Source organism: Sturnus vulgaris, chromosome 18 (assembly GCF_052056855.1).
Source record: "Sturnus vulgaris isolate bStuVul1 chromosome 18, bStuVul1.hap1, whole genome shotgun sequence".
Taxonomy (NCBI): Eukaryota; Metazoa; Chordata; class Aves; order Passeriformes; family Sturnidae; genus Sturnus; species Sturnus vulgaris.
This window is the reverse complement of record NC_142260.1, coordinates 2,266,757-2,285,936: the sequence shown is the minus strand read 5'-3', so window position 1 is coordinate 2,285,936 and position 19,180 is coordinate 2,266,757. Positions and strand designations below refer to the sequence as shown.

The 19,180-nt window shown below is 41.3% G+C and overlaps 1 protein-coding gene across 2 annotated transcripts in view; it reads right to left on the bottom strand.

Annotated features, from left to right (window-relative positions):
* Positions 1–2,248: 2,248 nt before the first annotated feature.
* Positions 2,249–19,180, bottom strand: part of RRAS2 (RAS related 2) — a 42,173-nt gene continuing 25,241 nt past the window's right edge. For both annotated transcript variants that reach the window (XM_014876315.2, XM_088175677.1), the window contains exons 2-6: positions 13,550–13,637; positions 13,017–13,119; positions 11,526–11,634; positions 4,247–4,365; positions 2,249–3,750 (exon numbers count right to left, since the gene is read on the bottom strand). In XM_014876315.2, coding sequence (XP_014731801.1) covers positions 3,663–3,750; positions 4,247–4,365; positions 11,526–11,634; positions 13,017–13,119; positions 13,550–13,637 — 507 coding nt within the window. In that variant the 3' untranslated portion in view covers positions 2,249–3,662. The remainder of the gene's footprint in view (positions 3,751–4,246; positions 4,366–11,525; positions 11,635–13,016; positions 13,120–13,549; positions 13,638–19,180) is intronic.

Genomic DNA, 19,180 nt, shown 5'->3' with positions numbered 1-19,180 from the left:
TCATGTTTTGGTAGACTGCTGCCATGCTGTGGGTCAGCACAGAAACAAAGGAAACATTCTCATCCCTATTTCCAGCTGGGTTGTTTTCCTAAATTCTGTTTGAGTGTTTCTTTTATCATGGTTTTGGTACATGAGCTTCAAAATCTATGCCTCAATCAAGTGCAAATGTGCTCTGTTCAGCATGACTCTTTCCTAGCAATGAGCTCCTAAAGAACAAGTACAGATAATTTTTGGCAGTGCTGGGCTTGTGGTAAGTGACTTCAAAAGTCTCCTGCTTGCAGTAAGTTCATCAAAGTCTTGTAACAAGATATGGCAAGGCCAGTCAGCAACTGCACTACACCACGGGTGAAATCTTGTCACAGAAATGATGTCAGAAGGATGTTAGCCAATGTTTTTGTTTGAATCCAGACTTGAACTTTATCAATGATGACTAACCACAAGGCCATGCATTTAAGTCAGAGTTTTCCTTGGCATTGGTGGGAGTTAACACCTTCTAAATCTATTTTGCATTATTGAGCCTTTCACAAGAGCTCATCTCATGCTCCCATGCATAAAAAAGTTTTTGCCTATGAGCACATCAAGCCCACTCCTCATGCAGTGGAGCAGCAGGCTCAGCAGTGTGAGATGGCAGAAAGAGAGGTTATTTTGTGCTTTGGAACACACATCCACACCCTACCCTGAGATAATTTCTAGTTACATTTTAAGCACTCCGGATTCCTGAACTGCACATTCAATAGATTTATGGATGTGGCCTTGAACTGAAGTAACTACAAACCTAAGTGACAAATCTTAAAGCATTTCTTCAGCCAGGAAAAGTTGTAAGAATCTCTTTTGGACTGTCAGCTAAACTCTCTCCTACAGCAAGGTGGCAATGTTGTAAATTCACAACCAATCCAAGGCATGTGGATCAGGGCTACTATTTTTTAAAAGACTGACAATGTCCCTATTATATTTTTCAAGCACCACACCAGGGCCAGAAGCATCATTTTTCAACATTACTTTCAGCTACAGCAATTAGAAAAGCAAATCATTGAAATACCTCCAGCTGTTTTGAACTCACAACCACCTAGATCACCATGACAGGCCAAAAATCCCTATTGCTTTTCTAAATACCTACTTCATGTCTGAAGAGTAAAATCCAAATGCCTCCATTTAAAATCTCAAAGTGCCCACAGTCTTGAAAAGATAACATCACAGATTTCTCTGCACATTCTCTCCAACAGAAGCCTTAAAAAGCACATGCCCATGTTTATTTACTTAATAAACTTTGCACAGCGGCTGCTGCTGGTCCCAGGGTTGTTTATTTTGTTTGTAAGGTTCACCGTGTTTATAACATGGCTTAGCAGGTGTAGGTTCCTTAGCACCAACCTCCTCAAAGTTATCCATCTCTACCACCTTCTCTATCAGTTATGAGGAGCTGCAAGTTAAAAATACTTACCTGTGTGACACTCTACTATTTAAAGCCATTCTACCATGAGTGAAAGGTTAAAAAAAAGAAAAAACGTTATAAAAGCTAAAGATATGTTCACCTCACAAGTTCAGTCTCAGCACACATGCTGTAATCTGTTGTCTTAACTCATTCTAATGCCACATTTTCAGTGATTGAGCTCCAGAGAGCTTGACATAGCTCAGAAAACACGTGGTGTTTGCTGCAGGCTGTAATTTCTTACATTTGACTTGAAAAATGCAATGCATCCCCCAAATGTGTTCCCACTGTAGCTTCTTGTTTGAGTCCTGCACACACTCCTCCTAAGCAGCCTTTCATCAACCAATAAATCCACTGGGAGGGGAAGCAACCAACCCTCCTCTCAAAACTGCATTACACAAGCTAATCTAAATTACACTGAAAAAACTCCAATTCCTCTGCAATGCCAAGGTTTAATGCCTTGCTGCTGGAAAGGTACCTGGAACTTGTTTCAGCCCTGTTTTCTCAGGAGACACTTCCAGATTTATGGCAGAGCACCTGACAGTGAGCATAGCCTGGAAACACAAGGATTGCTGATTGGAACACTCACTGCACATTCCCAGCCAAAGCAAACATCAGCTTTTGTCATCTGTCATGACTTAAGTTGAAATGTTTCTTGAAAATAAAGTTTCTTTACTTCCAAGCTTGAGGAAAATGCTGTTGCAGACACGTGTTGCTATTCCCTAGCCAGGTTCCATCACGTCCTTCTCCCCCCTACCCCCTCAAAAAAAAATGCAGGTTTTGGAAGAGATTCAGAAAGAGGCAGTGTGCTTACCCCCCAAAAATGGTTAGATCATCTTTAATTCTAGCACCTGAAGTTATACAAGGGTTTGCTTAATAATCAAGTTTCAAAGAACTGTTGGACACATTCAGTTAAGGTGACAACTGTGCAATACCACTCAGTATTTCAATATCAGGGACCATACTCTTGAATTGTTTAAACACAATCCACAGAACTCAAAATTAAACAACCATCCACAGTTTAACTAAACAATCAGTTAAAAGTCTTACAGTTTAATAATTCACATAATGGTCAGTCTTTAGCAAGGGATACTGAAATTCATTAAAACACAACACTAGATTTTACTCTATAGGTGTGCTGGGCAGGCACATAATTGGCCATTCTTGGGTATAACCAGGAGAGTAAGGAGAAATTTACCACAGATTGGCAAATCCCACATTTTGTCAGTTAAAAGTGAACTGTGAGAATTAAATACTCATCTTTACATATACACAAGTTATGCTGTGAAAGCATATTTGCTTACAAACATATAAAAATACTTGTTAACTAGTTTGATAAGAAAATAATGTATAAAAGTATATAGCAAAAACATTTAATCATCTCTGACAATGGAAAGATCAAATTCGTTTTTATATCACATAAAACAAAAACAGCTACAATTTTAGTTTTCCTTAATCCCTTACCCAGAAATACAAAGGAAGACACAATTTGTTTTCAAACATAATGTGAAATTTCTTAATAAGCTGAAATGCCTCAATCCAGAATGAGCTCAGGTATTTGGCCATATCCTAATAGTAGTAGTAATCATCCTGTAGCTGTTCTGGATTCAAAAAATAAATACAGTAGAATGTTTTGGCCACCGAAATAAAACTGCAGCATAAATGAGAGATGAAAATTTTTGCTGACAATGAAATTCAGTGTAGGTTTCTTAAGGCTAGCTGAATACTCAAGTCTAATTTAACTGTGGGCAGAAACAAACAAAAAAAAAAAAAAAAACAAAACAAAAGCCAATCCACCCCTTTTTTAAAAAGTATTCTCTATACTCCAATATAGGTCTCTGTAATAGCTAATGAAATGTCAGAAGTAAAAATAAATTAATTCACAAGAGACAACTTATTCATGACTTCAACACCTCGTCCTACACGGTTTTGTTTCATCTCCTTTGCGAATAAAACTCCACAAGGTGCAAGCTCTGAAGGGACAGAAGGAGGGAGCTGTGGTATTAGAGAAGCAGCCTTAGTGTTTTGGTTTGAAGTCTGCCCCAGGATGACCGAGTCTTCTTCCAGAACTATTCTGCCAGCTTCTTGGACTAAGGCTATTCTGGTGACCACTTTTAGGACATGCACATAATAAGGCTAGACCAATACCAGAAGTGATGTAAAATGATGGAAAGAAAAAAAAAATAAAAAAAATTAAAAAATGATCTGGCAGTTGATAGCTTGGTTCTTGGGATTCTCAGAAAATCACACAATGGCAGCCTTTCTTGTCTTTTTCTTTCCGTGTTGGCTCTGGTGAAGGAGGGCACTCTTGTTCCTGAAATTTCCTGGAAATAGGAATTTCAAATTAAATTAATAGAATAATTTTCAGGTAAAATAAACACAGCTGCTGCATTCTACACTTTCTTTTTATATTTTCGTAGGGAATGCACTTCCTGTTTACATTCAAATTAAATAAAATAAGTGATAAGTGATTTTATCACTGATAAAATAAGTGACAGTTTTTGACTTCACCTTTTGGGGGGGGTTTCTTTTTTTTTTTAAGAAACCAAATTTTTTACAGAAGGCCAGTCTCAGATGCAGTTTATCACATTTATTGATTGGGTGATCAATAAAATCTGAAAGATTAAGGTAACAAAATTCTTTCAGATACATATTAAATTTATGTAAGCATTTTTCCTAATGCACCTGAGTGTTCTACAACAGACATCACTGGTTAAAGCTTAGCAGGCAGAACCCTCCCAGCAATTTCCCACTGCAGTTCAACATCTTTGCCACATCTATCCATTAATACATGGGCATGAATGACCTCAATGACCATACCTTATAACTCTGACAAGTTCATGAAAAGCTTGGTCTACATTCAATCTGATTTTTGCTGAGGCTTCCATGTATACTACTTTAAGTTGCCTTGCCAGCTGCTGGCCTTCCTCTTGTGTCACCTGTAAGAGAGAGCAGCCATGAATGCCAAGGGCTCTGCCAGCACACCTGCATGTCCATGTTCAGGATCCCTCAAACAACAATGGTTCTTTGGGCACAGCACAGTTTTTACCTTGTCCATGTTATTCAGCTGGGAAACAGATTTTTTTTTTTTTTTTTAAAAGGAAAAGACAAAATAGACAAAGAATGACTTTCCAAAGAATTCCCCTCACTCCAGTGCCTCCAGTCCTGCATAAGACCAAGTTTTCCTTCACAGGCAGATATTAGTGCCTTGCTCCTCCTCAAAGCAAGTGCTTCAGTCAGCATCTGCTGGACTACTAACAGAATTCTGAATATTATTACTAAATTCATCTTTGCACCAGCTTTAAATCTAGAGAAACAAAAAATAATTAGACTACTATTAAAGCAACAACTGCTGTTTAGCTTCTAAGTCTTTATAAAAGTCATTTAAAAAAAGATTTATTAATGACATAGCAAAATATTAACACAGCCACTTTTAAACATAGCTTAGATTATCAGAGTTCTAAAAATCCATGAGGCCTTCAGGTAATCCAGAAATATTAAAGAAATCCTGGCTACATAATGGTTACTTGAGACAACAGTGGAAAAGGAGATGAACAGGAAACAAGGAGCATCGTGAAAAGTTGGTACAAAATGTAAAGTTCTGAGGCAGGAGACAGAAAGCCAGAGGGGCATTCCAGGAAGGAGGAATAAACCATGCACAAGGCAAAACCAAAGGAGCCCACTGTGGATTTTTGGATGAGGTGGAAAGCAGTGAGGTCAGAGAACAGAGGCCACCCTGAGTAGTGCAAGGCTCCAAGGGGAAGGTCACCCACAGGGCTGGGGAGGAAAGGGCAGCTTTCAGTGATAAAAGGAAATGCAGCACATCTTGCCAAGACAATGCCTAATGGAAGAAATGTCAAAGATTACATTGCTTTCACAGAAAAAACATTACACCAGCACGTAGAGGACTGATACAAGAACAAAAATAAGGAGGGTTTATTTTTAAATTAGTTTTGAAAAGGAACTCAGAATATTCATTAAATTAAGAAGCTACACAGAAATGGAAATAGATGGGAATAGAAAAGTAGTGGCAGCATTCACCACAGTGCATGGTCTAGAAGTACTTTTCAGCTTGTAAATAGGTTTAAGAGCCTCCATGCATGGCATCTCCACATGTTTGATTGCCCTGTCCTTAGCACCCCTATATCCCCACTATATCCATACACCTCCTGAAATCAGGGCTGCCCCCACTAAACCCCTGTGGAGCCCTACAAAACATTCCCTGCACCCTGTGCCATTCCCTGCAGTAATTCAGGATGTCTCTGCTGATCTCCAGCACTCACAGCAACTCTGCACTCATTTCAGTGTCACCATCACCAGCTGAAGCCAAAAAAGAAACCCTCAGAACCAACTCAAACCCAAGATCAACTCCTTTTTAACTGCAGGTGATGCCTTCAATCCTCTACTGCTGTTTGAAAACTGAATAATAATGAAGACTCCTGCTCCCCTAGCTAGAACAATTCCACTTCAACCCTCCACTCTCACCTCAGATGTTGAAATCTCCCAATTGCCAAGTTTATGAAGGCTGCACAAATATTTGTAGCTGTTTTCTGGCACATCAACGACTGCAGAATCTCCTAAAATTTGCACCAGCCCTTTCAGAACCTTCTGCACATTTCCACCTCAGACTAATAAATAAATATAACAGTTCTAGCAAAATTAACTCCTTTTACTTTTCTTCATCCATGCATAGTTTACTGCAGCCCCAGAAAGTGAGAGGCTGAAATTCAACAAAAATAAATTGGCAAGGAATGGATGATTTTGAGGAGAAACTGAACTCAAGCTTTAAACATATGCTTAAAGAATTTCTTCACTATTGTACCTAAAGCACATCACAGGTACAACTCAAACTAACACTGTAATAAAGTTAAGCTACACTTCCACAATATCCTGCATCTAAAACATTATAAATACACTAAAGTTCTTGGTGTATTTACTAGAATATCTGTAACTGTAAAATTCCAAAATCATCTTTTTTGTCAGTCTTACAAGTGTATTGTCAAGTGACTTATGGTCAATTTTAGTGACCTCAAAGTCAGTTTAAAAAAAATATTTGGTTTGGAAACACGATGGAAATATGTGCAGTGCCCAAGATGTAAATTAGAGGCCAGAACATACCAGTTCCATCTTCAAAGCTGAGGGAAATGGAAGTACAAACATAGAAATACTTGTAAATAAAACCATGAATTTTCATCTTTTTGTTGTCCCTTCTTGAGTACAACAACCCTGTAACATGACAGGTTTTCCAGGAAGCGTGATGGGACAGCTTATTTAACATCACCACCAAAACAAAAACTAAATCCTTTTTCTTCAAAGAAGCCTGGATGTTATTTTGACAGAACTAAAGAGAACCACAGATCTGATGGCAGTGACTGTGTGTACATCTGTGTGTGCTGGTTCTGCAGTTTCAGTGATCTTAAGGCTGAATACAAATGAGAACCACTCATAATGCTCATCCTTTTTGTTATAGGATATTTTACTGTTTGTTTCTGGAAATCACTCATTCCTGCTGTACAGACAGTCAGTAAAAGTTTCTCAAATGAATACTCATTACAGAAGATGTGAGCCAGTCAAACATGGAAAAGCTTATTCCCCACCCTAAGTTAACATTCTTCTTCTGAAACTGTTTCCATTTGAGTATCCTGTGAACACATGTCCTTCTCTCTTCACTATTCTGTCAGAAATACATTAATTTCTGAAGTTTCCCTGCTTTCCTCCAGCTAAAGCAACTCTACAAGGCTGCCTAACCTGACACTGCACCTGTGTTTTGCCTGGACACTTACACAAGACTAAGGGACACATCATACAGGTAACAATTAAATGTTTCTTCAGGTTTGAGAGGAATCCATTTCTAACACTCTGTGGTCACCCTACAGTGCTCCCAGCACAAAAACATTGCCCATTCCTGCCAAGAGTTCCATCACTCCTGAAGAGTGCATCTGTCATCCCAATTTTCCTGCAGGGGTAGCTCACTACCCCTTAATTCCAGTTTGTCCACACTCCCCTGTCAAAGGCCACTTTGGCACGTGCAAACTGTGGTTGTAAGCACTGCTACATTCACACTGGCTCATTGCATTCAGACACTGCATCAGCTGCCCAACTGATCATTCTCTATAAAGCCCAAAATCACACAAACCACAGGAGGAGCAGAAGGCAAAATCTGTCTGTGGGCACAGAGGTGTCCCTGGACAGAGTCCCAGCATCTACCACTGCAAGAAGTTTATTGTCACACTTTCATACAAGAAAGTGATAGTTAAAGAGTTAATTCACATGGACTCCTCTTTAAAACCTTGCTTTAAAGGTAACTGGCAGCAGAGATGATCTCAGCACTAGGTCATGGTGTTAGTTCAGTCATGATGCAAAAGCAAGAACTAGCATTTAATGAAACCCAAGCATTTTCCTGTTACAACTTGGATTTTCCTTGAAACCCTGCCATCTGGGGAATGATCAGACTTGACCCAGTTTAAACCAGCAGTTATCTACAGAAAGTCATACATGTCCTGCACTGACAAGTCTACTCCTCCATCCTCGTGGTTATTATTAAAACATCTGGTGCTTTACTGAATTATCTTACAGTAGAAACATCCAGTGTTGAGTTTTAAGGAATTAACCCATTTAACAGAAAGACTGCTACACAGCATTTACTTTAGGAAAGAGCAGTGAGACATGGTGCTTCAATTCTGGGTTCAGAGTCAGCAATTCGTGACTGGGGAATTTGGAAACTCTGGCAGCTTCATTTCTTATCATACATTCTAAAGATTAATGCTTGCTTGTCCTCTAAAGACTCATTTTTCTTTGTCAACGTCACCTACGGATATTGAGAGACAAAAATCACAAGAAAGCTGCTTAATTTATTTATCTATACAGCTATTACCGTGACAAATTGCTATTTCAAATTTACCCTTTCACATCCCTCCCAAAACCACTTGTGAGTTGGTCTCTGGTGTACAAGAGCCCCACTGATTTACACCACACCTTTGGTGAGCCCCAACAATTCATCAGGATCACACCATTGTTTGTGCACTTCTGCTGCACAACCCAGTTCATGTATTTCCTGAGAAACAGTTGCCACCACACGAGGATGATTAGTTATGCATCATTAGCCTCCAGATTTATGGTGTCACAACCACAGAACTCTGTACTCTGCTCAACCTCAACACACATTTACTTGGATAAAGGTGTGGCCAGACCCTTGAGACATCCAGAGCTCTTCCATGTGTTTAACTCTTTCAGGTTCTGGGAAGGTTTGCTTGGTATCATTCGCTGATACAAACACACACTAAATTACTTTCTTTGACTTAAACTAAGACTTTCAGAGATTGCATGTGTTTCACTGATCTGCCTCCTGCTTTTTGGAAAAGTGGGCAGATGCCCAGTACAAGCAGTTTTGTTCTAAAAACTGATACCCATCTTCCTTTTCTAGAAATGTTAATTCTGAAGCTGAAAAACATACAGCTGGGATTAAACAAGTTAAGAGAGAAAGAACCAGATAAAGACACGTGTGACACCAGCGTGGCCCAGCAGGTTTTTGGTGGTGCCACACATCAGCAGGCAAAGTGTAAAAATGCAGAGGAGTTGTCCTTGTCATGCTTCTGCCTGGGGCTATCCCACACCTGCCCCTCAGCAGCATTCCCAGCCAAGGTGAGGGAACACTCTTTCCTTTCACCCCACACCTCCCATCACAGCTGCCTGCACAAGAAACCTGCAGCCAGAGCAGGGTGACCCTGCCTGTCAGCTGAAGTTTTTCCTCACTTCTGGACTAGCTGGTTTAGCTGGTGGCAGGACTAGGTGACAGGTTTTCAGCCAGATGAAGCAGCTGGTCCCCCTCAGTGGCTGATGGCTGTACTGAGAGCTCACATGGTGGAGCAGAAACAAGCCCCTGTTTAACACCCAGCTGATAAAATCTCACTGCTTGCTGCTGCCAAAAGGCGAGGTCTCCCTTGCCTCCCCCCACCCCAACTCCTCCCTGCTCTGCTCCAAGCCACAGTCCCACCCCTGCCCCTGCTTCCAGCACTGGCACTCAAATCCTTCTGCAAGCTGATTTAGCTCACACAGGTCCCAGGAAGCCATTCCTGCTCCTCCCCATGCAGAGACATGATTTAACTCCAAAAGTGCTTCAAGTGAAATCTGGGAAAGAGTGGGAATGTGAAGTCAAGAGGGAGGGGAGCTTCTCCCTTTTGGGGACCAATGATGTCAGCTCAGCATCCCTAAACCATTCCTTCACACTGACTGAAGGCCAAGTGCAACACACCATGTGATGGGGAAGGGGCAGGGAAGAGTTAAGAACATGCAGTAGCTGTTTAAGCAAACCCAGAAGAGTTTTCTCAGCTCCATCTGCCTAAGCCCCAGCTTATGATGGGAGTGACCAGTCCACCAACTGGTACATAAATGGTGAGTGAGAGCACCAAAAAGTTATGCCCATCAGCACCTAATCAATTGAGGCAATTAATATAGCCATAAAAAGCAAAAGGAAATTTTTGAGACATATATTGATTTAAACAGCAAAACTGCAAAGTTAGGCAATTTAGGAAAAAGCTGCTCTGAGCTTGAACGTGTTCCAAGGTGCTTTTTCAGCAGGGACATGGGCTGGAACAGGACAGAGGAAGCAGCAGAGCAGGTGACACCTCTCTGCCTTTAAGGGAGAAACAGAGGCAGTGTAATAACATTGGGAGGGTGGAGGAGAGGGAACAAAGTTCAAAGCTGTTTCTAGAAATGGATGTACAGGATTACCAATTACACTTGCAGGTATCCTGAGAGCTGGGGCTCACAGCAATGATTTTATTTCCCTCCTAAAGCATCTGGGTGTTTGTCCTTCAGCAGTTACAATGAGCAGAATAGTTCAGTTTCACCTCCATAATTTCCATGCCAACATTTGTGCAGGAGATAAAGTATTCATGTTCCAGGACCTGCAAGGTTAAATCCAGGAATTTTGATGGGGGCATGATGGTAACTGAAGAATGAAAGAGTTTTGCTTCTGTCTCAGGGACAGGCTGTTCTGTGAATGTGTGAGTATTTAAAGTCACTTCAGAGGAATTTGTGAGCTATTTCTCTGAAAACTTCTTTCAAGGCAGCATATTTCAGCATAGCTTTTAATTTTGTCATGATCTTTCTACACAGCTTCTGGGATGAAGAGGCTGTGACAGTCAAGGGACCATATTCAACAGGAATTTTTTTTGTACTGTAACTGTAATTCAATTGCACAAACTAATTCACTGAGCTCTTTAAGCAACGTTTTTTCTTGTGAAACTCTTAAAACAATTACAGCAATTTTAGTAATATTTACTTTATTCTCAGAAAATCATGTGTTTGCCACCAAGATTTAGATGTCATCTTGCTGTCTCAAGAGAGAATATTAAGCTTCTCAAATTAGCTGCTGAAAAAAAATACAAGTTTGACATCTGTTCCTTTCCTGCTGCTATAGCAAGATTATTTTCATTTCAGCTCAAATTAGTTTGATTCATTAAAAATCAACAGCAACTAAGGAAAACACATTTGAAAATCCTTTAAGTCATTCGAAACTAAAACTAAATATTTAAAAGTTGTCCTGCTACTAGAGGCAAGGTTGAAAACTGTTGGTTTCTAAACTTTAAGGTGCATAAATATAAAAGAAATTTTGTTGCTGTACTTCCAACTTTTAAAGCTTTAAGTGAGTTATGCAGAAGATGAGTGGTCAAAGAGAAAACAGTGGATAAGCACTAACTTGTACATAACAGCAGTGGAAGGTAAAAGCAAGAGCACTGAGGACTAAGGATGGTTGGAGTCAGTGCTGGAATGCACTCTGCTGGCACAGGGCAGTGGTGAGTAACACAACTGAGCAATTAGACACGTTCATGCCTGAGTAATCAAGTCATGACAGAAAGCTCTCAGCTCTGTGAATACTCTTGGTCTCAACATAACCCCCCTGAGTCAGACACAAGATGTGCTGTGTATGGAATGCCACCCTGCTCTTACAGTTCCTCAAGTACAAAAACCGAGCGGAGTTTCTTGCACTGGAATTCATTTGTATGATATGACTTTTTTCATTTGTTTGTTCCCACTCTGGGAGGAAAACTGAATTTTCTGGAAGGAAGTGAGCAGTAACCAAGAGCATGTGAGTTACCTGTCTTTGGTGGTCCAGATCTGCTTTGTTACCAACGAGAATCATTGGAAACTCATCACGATCTTTCACTCTAAGAATCTGCCGCTGAAATTTATAGATTTCTTCAAAGCTGGGAAAGAACACAAGCAGAGCATCAGTGCACTAATTCACAGATTCTCAGGTTCTGAAAAAGTTCAGAAATCATGAGTCACCTATTGGGACTTGCCCTGCCATGACACACAAGCACAGGCAGCTGCAGGCACTCCAGAGCCACAGCATGACCAGTCAGAGAACCATTCGACACTGACACTAAAAAAATCCCCAAGTGAGCAGTGTCCTCTGCACTGGGCTGAGCTGGGGCTGCAGGGAGAGCAAAACACTCACTGTGTCTCAGTCCATAGGGACCCGGGGTCAATCTGCTGCAGAGAATCAAGCAACCACAGTCCATTCTACAAATATTAACTCAGGAGTTCTACTCCAGCTAGAATATTCAAACTACATGGAGACCACATTCAGACTACATATTCAACCTACAGAGAGCATAGAGACTCTGGTGATCAATATTTCAGCTGGCAACCCCAGAGCTACTTCTAAGAACTTTGGGGGAAGCTATCAAAGGTGGGAAGTTTTGTGTCATCAAGGACAGAAAAATGGCAGGGCTAAACAATCAGAAAGCTTTCCAGTTACCAACTGAGTTACACCAGGTACTGATGCTGTTCAAGCACAAGGAATATTCCAGCAGTGTTTAAGGAAAGGTGAGCAGAGCAGAAAACTTCTTCCAGGATAGTATAGTAAACAAGCTAATTCTGGCCTAAGCAAGGATTTTTGGAGGATGGATAAATAAATCACTGCTTACAAGTAAACACTTAAAGCTACATCACTACCTAAGGACCTTCAGCACAATTGCAGATAATCACATACCCTTTGCAGCTAATTTGCCAGCTAAAATTTAAAAGCAAGATGATCATCAGTAAAAAAAAAAAAAAAAAAAATCACATTTAAAAGAATTAGATAGCCAGACACCTCGTGCAAAGGTGAAGGGATGCATGCCACTAAGCATACTCTCCATGAGTTCCTAAGAAGATGTTTCATCTCCATTCTGCAGCCATTCAATCAATGCATAGGAGCAAGCAGAGGGACCTCTGCCAGCTAAAGAGTGCAGGCACGTACCCTGAACTCACTCAGAAACTCAGAGCCAGCTACTTGATGCTGCACATGGCAGAGGGATATTCCTAAGAACTGACTGAATACCAGACACTCCCAGGAAAATGGTATTCTGGACTGTAATAAAGTTCTTGAATAGAGCTGGATGCTTTCAAGTCATTTATTGAAACAGACACTTTCACAAAGTGATTGTTTCAAAACTGGTCTTCAGTGCTGAAAGAGCATCACACCATGAACCTAAGAGTGAACACATACTTATTTTTGTTCGAGATTAGTTCAGTTAAGGGTAAGGTGCAATTTAAGAATAATTAAAACTTATTTGTTTTACTAAGTTGATCTCAGGCTTACCTTCCTCTATCTGTGACTGAGAAAACGAGCAGAAAACCCTCCCCTGTCCTCATGTACTGCTCACGCATGGCTCCAAATTCTTCTTGTCCTGCTGTATCCAGAACTGAACATAAGCAAAAAATATGGATTACTACATTTCATGTTCTGATAGACTGAATAAAAACAAAAAATATTCCTGATAAGATACTGTGAGATACTGGATATTCTTCTAATATTTCCAACAAGTTCTTGCACTAACTGAACGATTCAAGTCCTACTAAACAAACTGAACAACAAAACACTCGAGGACTTCTGCTAATTCTGGACCATCTGAAACAGATGGAAAATGCTCAGAGATACGTGGGGATGAGGATTGTCGGTTTATTCTTAAAGAAATCACCAACATGCAAGAACAGAAATTTTTAAAGCCAAGCATTTACATGGCAGTTGGGAGAGGCAGCACAGAGGTGTGTTTCTCATGGCACAGTGTCACCCAGGTAACTCCTGGGAACAACACAAACCCCTAATCCTCATTTTGTGGCTGGGTCACTTACTGTCCAAGCGTGCAGCTCTGTCGTCTATCACACATTGCTTGGTGTAGGAGTCCTCAATGGTCGGGTCATAATCAGTCACAAAGTAGGACTGCAGAGAAGAAAACAAGTTTGTGTCTTAGACAAGCACACACAGGACACTCTCTGAGGGAAACGCTAAAATTGGACACCTGACTGCATAAGGAAGGTGAGTGTGTTTATCCATGCACAACCATTTGACATTTCATCCAAAGATAAGCAGTAATGCTTTTCCTATTCCTTGTAAATGCTCATGAATTGTAGAGATTACTAGCAGAGTCACTGAGATAACTGGACACCCACAGCCTAACATTCTCCAGACATTACTGCTAACTCCTCGGATTTCTCAGAAATCCCTAGAAACTGAAAGTTTCTAGCAGTTTCTAAGGTCTCTTATCATTTCTCTGGACTTCTGGTAGGGTTTAGAAGTTCTTTAAAATTCTCAAGTTGACAAGACTTCCTTTCCCATTCCCAGAGCCAGCAATTTCTAGGAAGTACCAGGCCTTTCTCAGCTGTTTTAGAATTCCCCAGCAGTTTTAGAACAATTTCTAGCAACAGCTCCACACAGCACGAGTGGCACTTAGTTTGTTAGATGAATGAAGTTCGTTAGAACATCCTCATTCCCAGGATTTCTGTCCTGGTTTTAATGACTTTAAGCACTCACATTCTCCAGAAAGACAACCCCTGAAAGGAGAATAAGCCATGAAATGCCTGTGCCACCCATGGCTTAAGCACAAAGCTCCACCAGACACTGCCAGGCTGTTGTTTATCACCCAGACTGCAGAGCATTTCTCTAGAGAATGGGTGATTTGGTATTGAATACTGGGTTAACAGCACCATCAGAAGACAAGTTTAGGATTCCAAGGATAAAGTTTTAGCTTGCATGCAGTTATAATAAAATTAACTTCACCTAAAACTAAAGCAATCACATTGGCATAACAAATCTCATCTCTGATTAAATTCCTTCCCATCTATGCTCCCAGCAGGCACTCAGTGCACAATTTGTGCAGAACTGCAGGAGTACCACCTGTGTACATTATTCAGCTCTGTAAATCAGTAAGGAATTAGGAATGCTTTGAAACTACATATGGGCTCCTAGGAAGAAAAAAGAAAAAAAAAAAAAGGAGAGGGGGCTTTGTTGAAGCACCTTTCTCATCACACAAACTTAAAGATAACAACACTCTGCTCCTCTGAATTTACCAAAATCAAGTTAACAGATGTCGTGGTTGGGAAAACAAAATAGGGAAAAAAAAAAAAAAAGGAAGAACTGAAATCACAGCACTAGCCCACTAACCTTCTCCACACACAGCACTGTGAGTGCAGAACAGTTAACTCTGCTCTTTGCAGATAATTTCTGTGGCTGTATTTGCCCTTGTGCAGCCCAGGTGAGGAGGGCAGCCTGCAGGACGCTGTCCTGACTGCAGCCAGCTGAGCCCAGCACTTGGACATGCCCAAGGCTCCTGCTTTGGCAGCATGGCCAGGGGTTGCCCAGCAGAGCTGATGGGCTGAGCTGCAGCTGCATCCCTGGCAGAAACACATCAGTGGCTGCAGCACACCCCACCAGCTGTGCCTGCTATATATAACCTGGCTCATGTACCACAGCCATCACACAGCTGGCTGCAGGAGCAGTTTGTACAGGTTGCTGTTGATGTGTTCATTCAGATCTGGCACCACACTAAAAAATTGCTGCCCCCCCCCAGAGCAGAGACCCTGAGCAGCTCCTCTGCATTTTAAGCAGCCATCAGTGTCCTCTCAGGACACACCTACACAGCAGCCTCAGCTGTTCTGCAGGGAGGGCACCCAGGATGAGCAGCCTCCCTTCAGCCCCACCCACATCAATCAAAACAAACAAAACCCCAAACAAAACCCCTACCACTAAAAAAATTCCAGTAAACCAACAGGCATGGCATCCTAAATGCAACACACAGCCCAAGTGCCTTCCTAGTCAGCAGAACACTCTCAGAACAAGAAGCTTTTTCAACTAAAAGTCATCCCTTTACCTTACTTCCCTTCAAGATTTAAATAGGAAAAAATTCAGCCTTCAAAACATCTTTTTTTCCTGTATCCATGACTCAAATCTATCCTGCAGCTTAAGAAGAGACTCTGAGGAATGAATTTACACAAACTGTAAATAAGGTCTCAATTCATCTGTGGCCTTTAACAAACCTTGAAAGGTGGATGAGAAACTTATGTGAACATACTGATGTATAAATAAAATCATTTACAAAATCTGACTTTAAAGGGATGATCACAAGGAAGGGAATTTCAGTTCTATGTTTCACTAAGGAAACAAAGTGATATTTATAAAAAGCATTCGATGACTAAACCATGGAAGATAAAGCCTGCACTCTGAAATTATTCCCTGTCCCTCTCCAGCTTCAGCTTTCATTCCTCCATCCTGCAGAATTCAAAGTTACTGCCTGAACCTTTATATCTACAAAATGGTAAAGGATAGCAGCTTTTATTTAAAAGGGAGAATTTGGAATAGATTTATTTTACTCTCATGAATCAGTGCTAGTAGAACACCAAAAGCAGCAACTTTATATCCAGCAAGGGCAATATTTTTCACTAAGAGAGTTCAGAAAAAGAAAGCCATAATGATGTCAGACAGATTCCTCTTATTTTCCTCATTATCTGTCCACGGGCCAACAACTACAGCATGTTCTGTAATCTATAGGGCATTTCTGTGATTCCCTCCACCCTTTTTAGTTTGTTTCTTTTTAATTAAAAAAACCCCAACTATACACAAAGCAAAAGTGCAAGGCTAGGTACAGAGACAGGAGCACGGTTCCTCCCTCGGAAAGGGAAACGAGATTAAGTTGTCCTGATCCAGCATCAGCCACAGGTCAAATTCAGAATGAGCAGATGCCACAGCTCCCCTGTGTAACAACTGTCCTTACATGTATTTTCTTCCCTCCCATGGAGCTGCAGTGCCAAATCTGCTGTCACAGGCAGTACAGGAGAGCTTTGCAAGGCAATTAGTGCTGTGGTTTAGCTCCAGGCACTGGACATGGCTCATGTGCCTGAAACAGCTGCTGGTTTTGAAGGAGTATTCCCAAATTGCACTGGGACTGTGTGCTGCAGGAAACACAACCACAGCTTGCAGGCCTTATGCAGTCTGGGTTGATTTACAAAAATGAGATGTAGCAGACACAGTATTTATCAATTTGAGCAGAAATGGACCTTCCTGCTGCTGTTCAGGCAGCGTTTAAAGAATTAAGGCATGGCAGAACATATCCTGAAACATTGCATGAAGCCATCCCTTGGCTCCTGAATGCCATGTGGGCAAGGTGCCTGCACACCCAGCCAGCCCAAGACTCTACACCAGCATAAATAACTTGGTAGAGGTCAAGGAGTTTGTGGCAGAACTGCTTAAAAGCCTAACAGGAGCACAATTCCAGCAGACACAAACCACTGACAACCTACAGCTTTCCAAATGATGATGCCAAGCCTAGACAAATGAGAGGAGCAAGCACATCCCAGAGTGCTGGAATCCCCATGCCTGCTTTAGGAAAGCTGCCTGTGCAAGCCCTGACACCTCTGAGCAGCCACCCTGCTAAGCTACAGCAGCAGCCTGGCATGGAACTCACAGCCTGGATCTCTGGGGTGGCCTGATACAGCCCAGGATCTCAGATCTGCTCTTCTAGGAGTGGCTGAGTTTCTCTGACAAACCCAAAGAGCCACGACTCATTCAGCTGGCTCCACTGCAGTTGGCCACTGCCTGCAGGAAATAATTAGAAGCAGTTAAATTTCTTCTAAGGAGATAGTAACTTGAGCACGCTCTCCTCTTACACCACTCCCTTAATCACCAGCAAAATCAAAGCTCTTTCCACCCATCTCCTACAAGGGAAATGAGAAGTTGAGCCCAGCAGTCTCATCAACCATTCAATTTACCCAGAATATTATGCAACAGGTTTTCTAGGTTTTCTCTTTCTAAGACTGCTGTAACAATCGAGTCCAGAGATGGGAAAGCCTGCTGCCAAAGGGGAAAAAAACCAAAAGAACACAAAAATTCCCAATTCCACACTACCTACATCACTTATAGCTGGGTAACCCATCACTAAAATCCCTTTCTATATACATACTGGTTATCATCAAATGCATTTCAAACAATCTCCTGACCTTCACAGGAGTTTCTACTTACAGTGCATGGAAACAATGACACTACACAGAATTCTGCTCCAGCAGTCTTTGTCTCAGGCAATAGCAATCCCTAAACCATTGCTTCAATCACTCAAGTCTTTTGGTAAGGACACGATTTGACAATCTGCTCTTAAGTTTATCATCTTCCTCCATTTATATATTGCCTTTAATAGACAGAGAAATTCCTCCATTAGCTTACACTTGAGTCCCACCCCATAAATTAATAAAAATTACTAAGTAAAGACATCTTTGATGGAAAACCCCAGTGCCAATTGACAGCTCTTATGCAGCTTTTCACATTTACCCTTCACAAAAGTAATCAGCAGCCCACAAACTGCAAAGCCAGGAGATAACTTTCTTCTGCACTTTTATGTTTTAGGGTGGGAGAGGAGTAGGATGTTGTTGACAGGAAGCTGCTCTAAGCTGCAGTCCAGAGGCAGGGTGCACAACATTCTTCTTTTTCTCTTTACACCAAGCTCCAAGGCCATGCAATGAAAGGCAGCCTAGCACACTGAGAGCACACCACTGTAAGTTAAAGGAGAGGAACATGCCAAAATATATATTCATCCTTGCTGTCTCTATAATCTCCATCTGTATTTACTAAACATACACATCATGTTTCAAAGAGCCACTGGTTGCTTATTTAAATTTTTTCCACATGTTTTAAGTTTTTGGTTCAAACCCAGTAAAGGCAAGGAAATAGAAGGGTTTCCACCCTCCAGCTACAGTTACAGACCAGCTCTGGATTTAAATAAGCATCTGCAATTTGAGCATTGCAAACAGCCCAAAAATCCTCCCTAGCTATAATTTTTATGCTAGGACTTAAAACAAACATGTGTAGCATCCACCAACACCAAAGCTTCAACTTTAGACTTGAGTTCATTCCCAAATACCTGAAATATAAGATCCCAAGACACTCCTGTGCTGTGCTCCTTGACAGAGTATTTCTTCTGGCAGTCTCTCCTGTGCCTGCCTTTCACACAATCATCTCTCCTCTAGGTTTTACCTCATTTCCCCTGCACTTCACCAAGAGCATGCCTGCCCTTGACCCACTCAAGCAATTCATCCCCTGCACTGCCAGGTCTCCACCATGGGCATACAACAAACAGCAATATCAGCTACAGCCCTATCACACACCACACTGATCACATCAGAAATATTTAACCCAGGAAAAGACAGAAACCTAAGTTCTCTTCATTTAAATGAGTATTTCTAGCATTTGTTCCAAGCCATAGACAAAGTCAGTGCCACAGATGAAGACCAGAGCTCTGGTGCCATGGTCAGTAGGGCCACAAGTGGACAGCTTTCTGTTAGAAAGAAATGTTATGTTACACCATAAAAGCCTTCTCAGGCCATGAATTAAGATGTGAATGACTAACTGCACAACTCAGTTAGCAACCTCCATTATTTACCCACCCATGAAATCTTAGAGCCTCTGCCTTCAACTCTTCTACCTAAGAGTGGCAGAGCAGC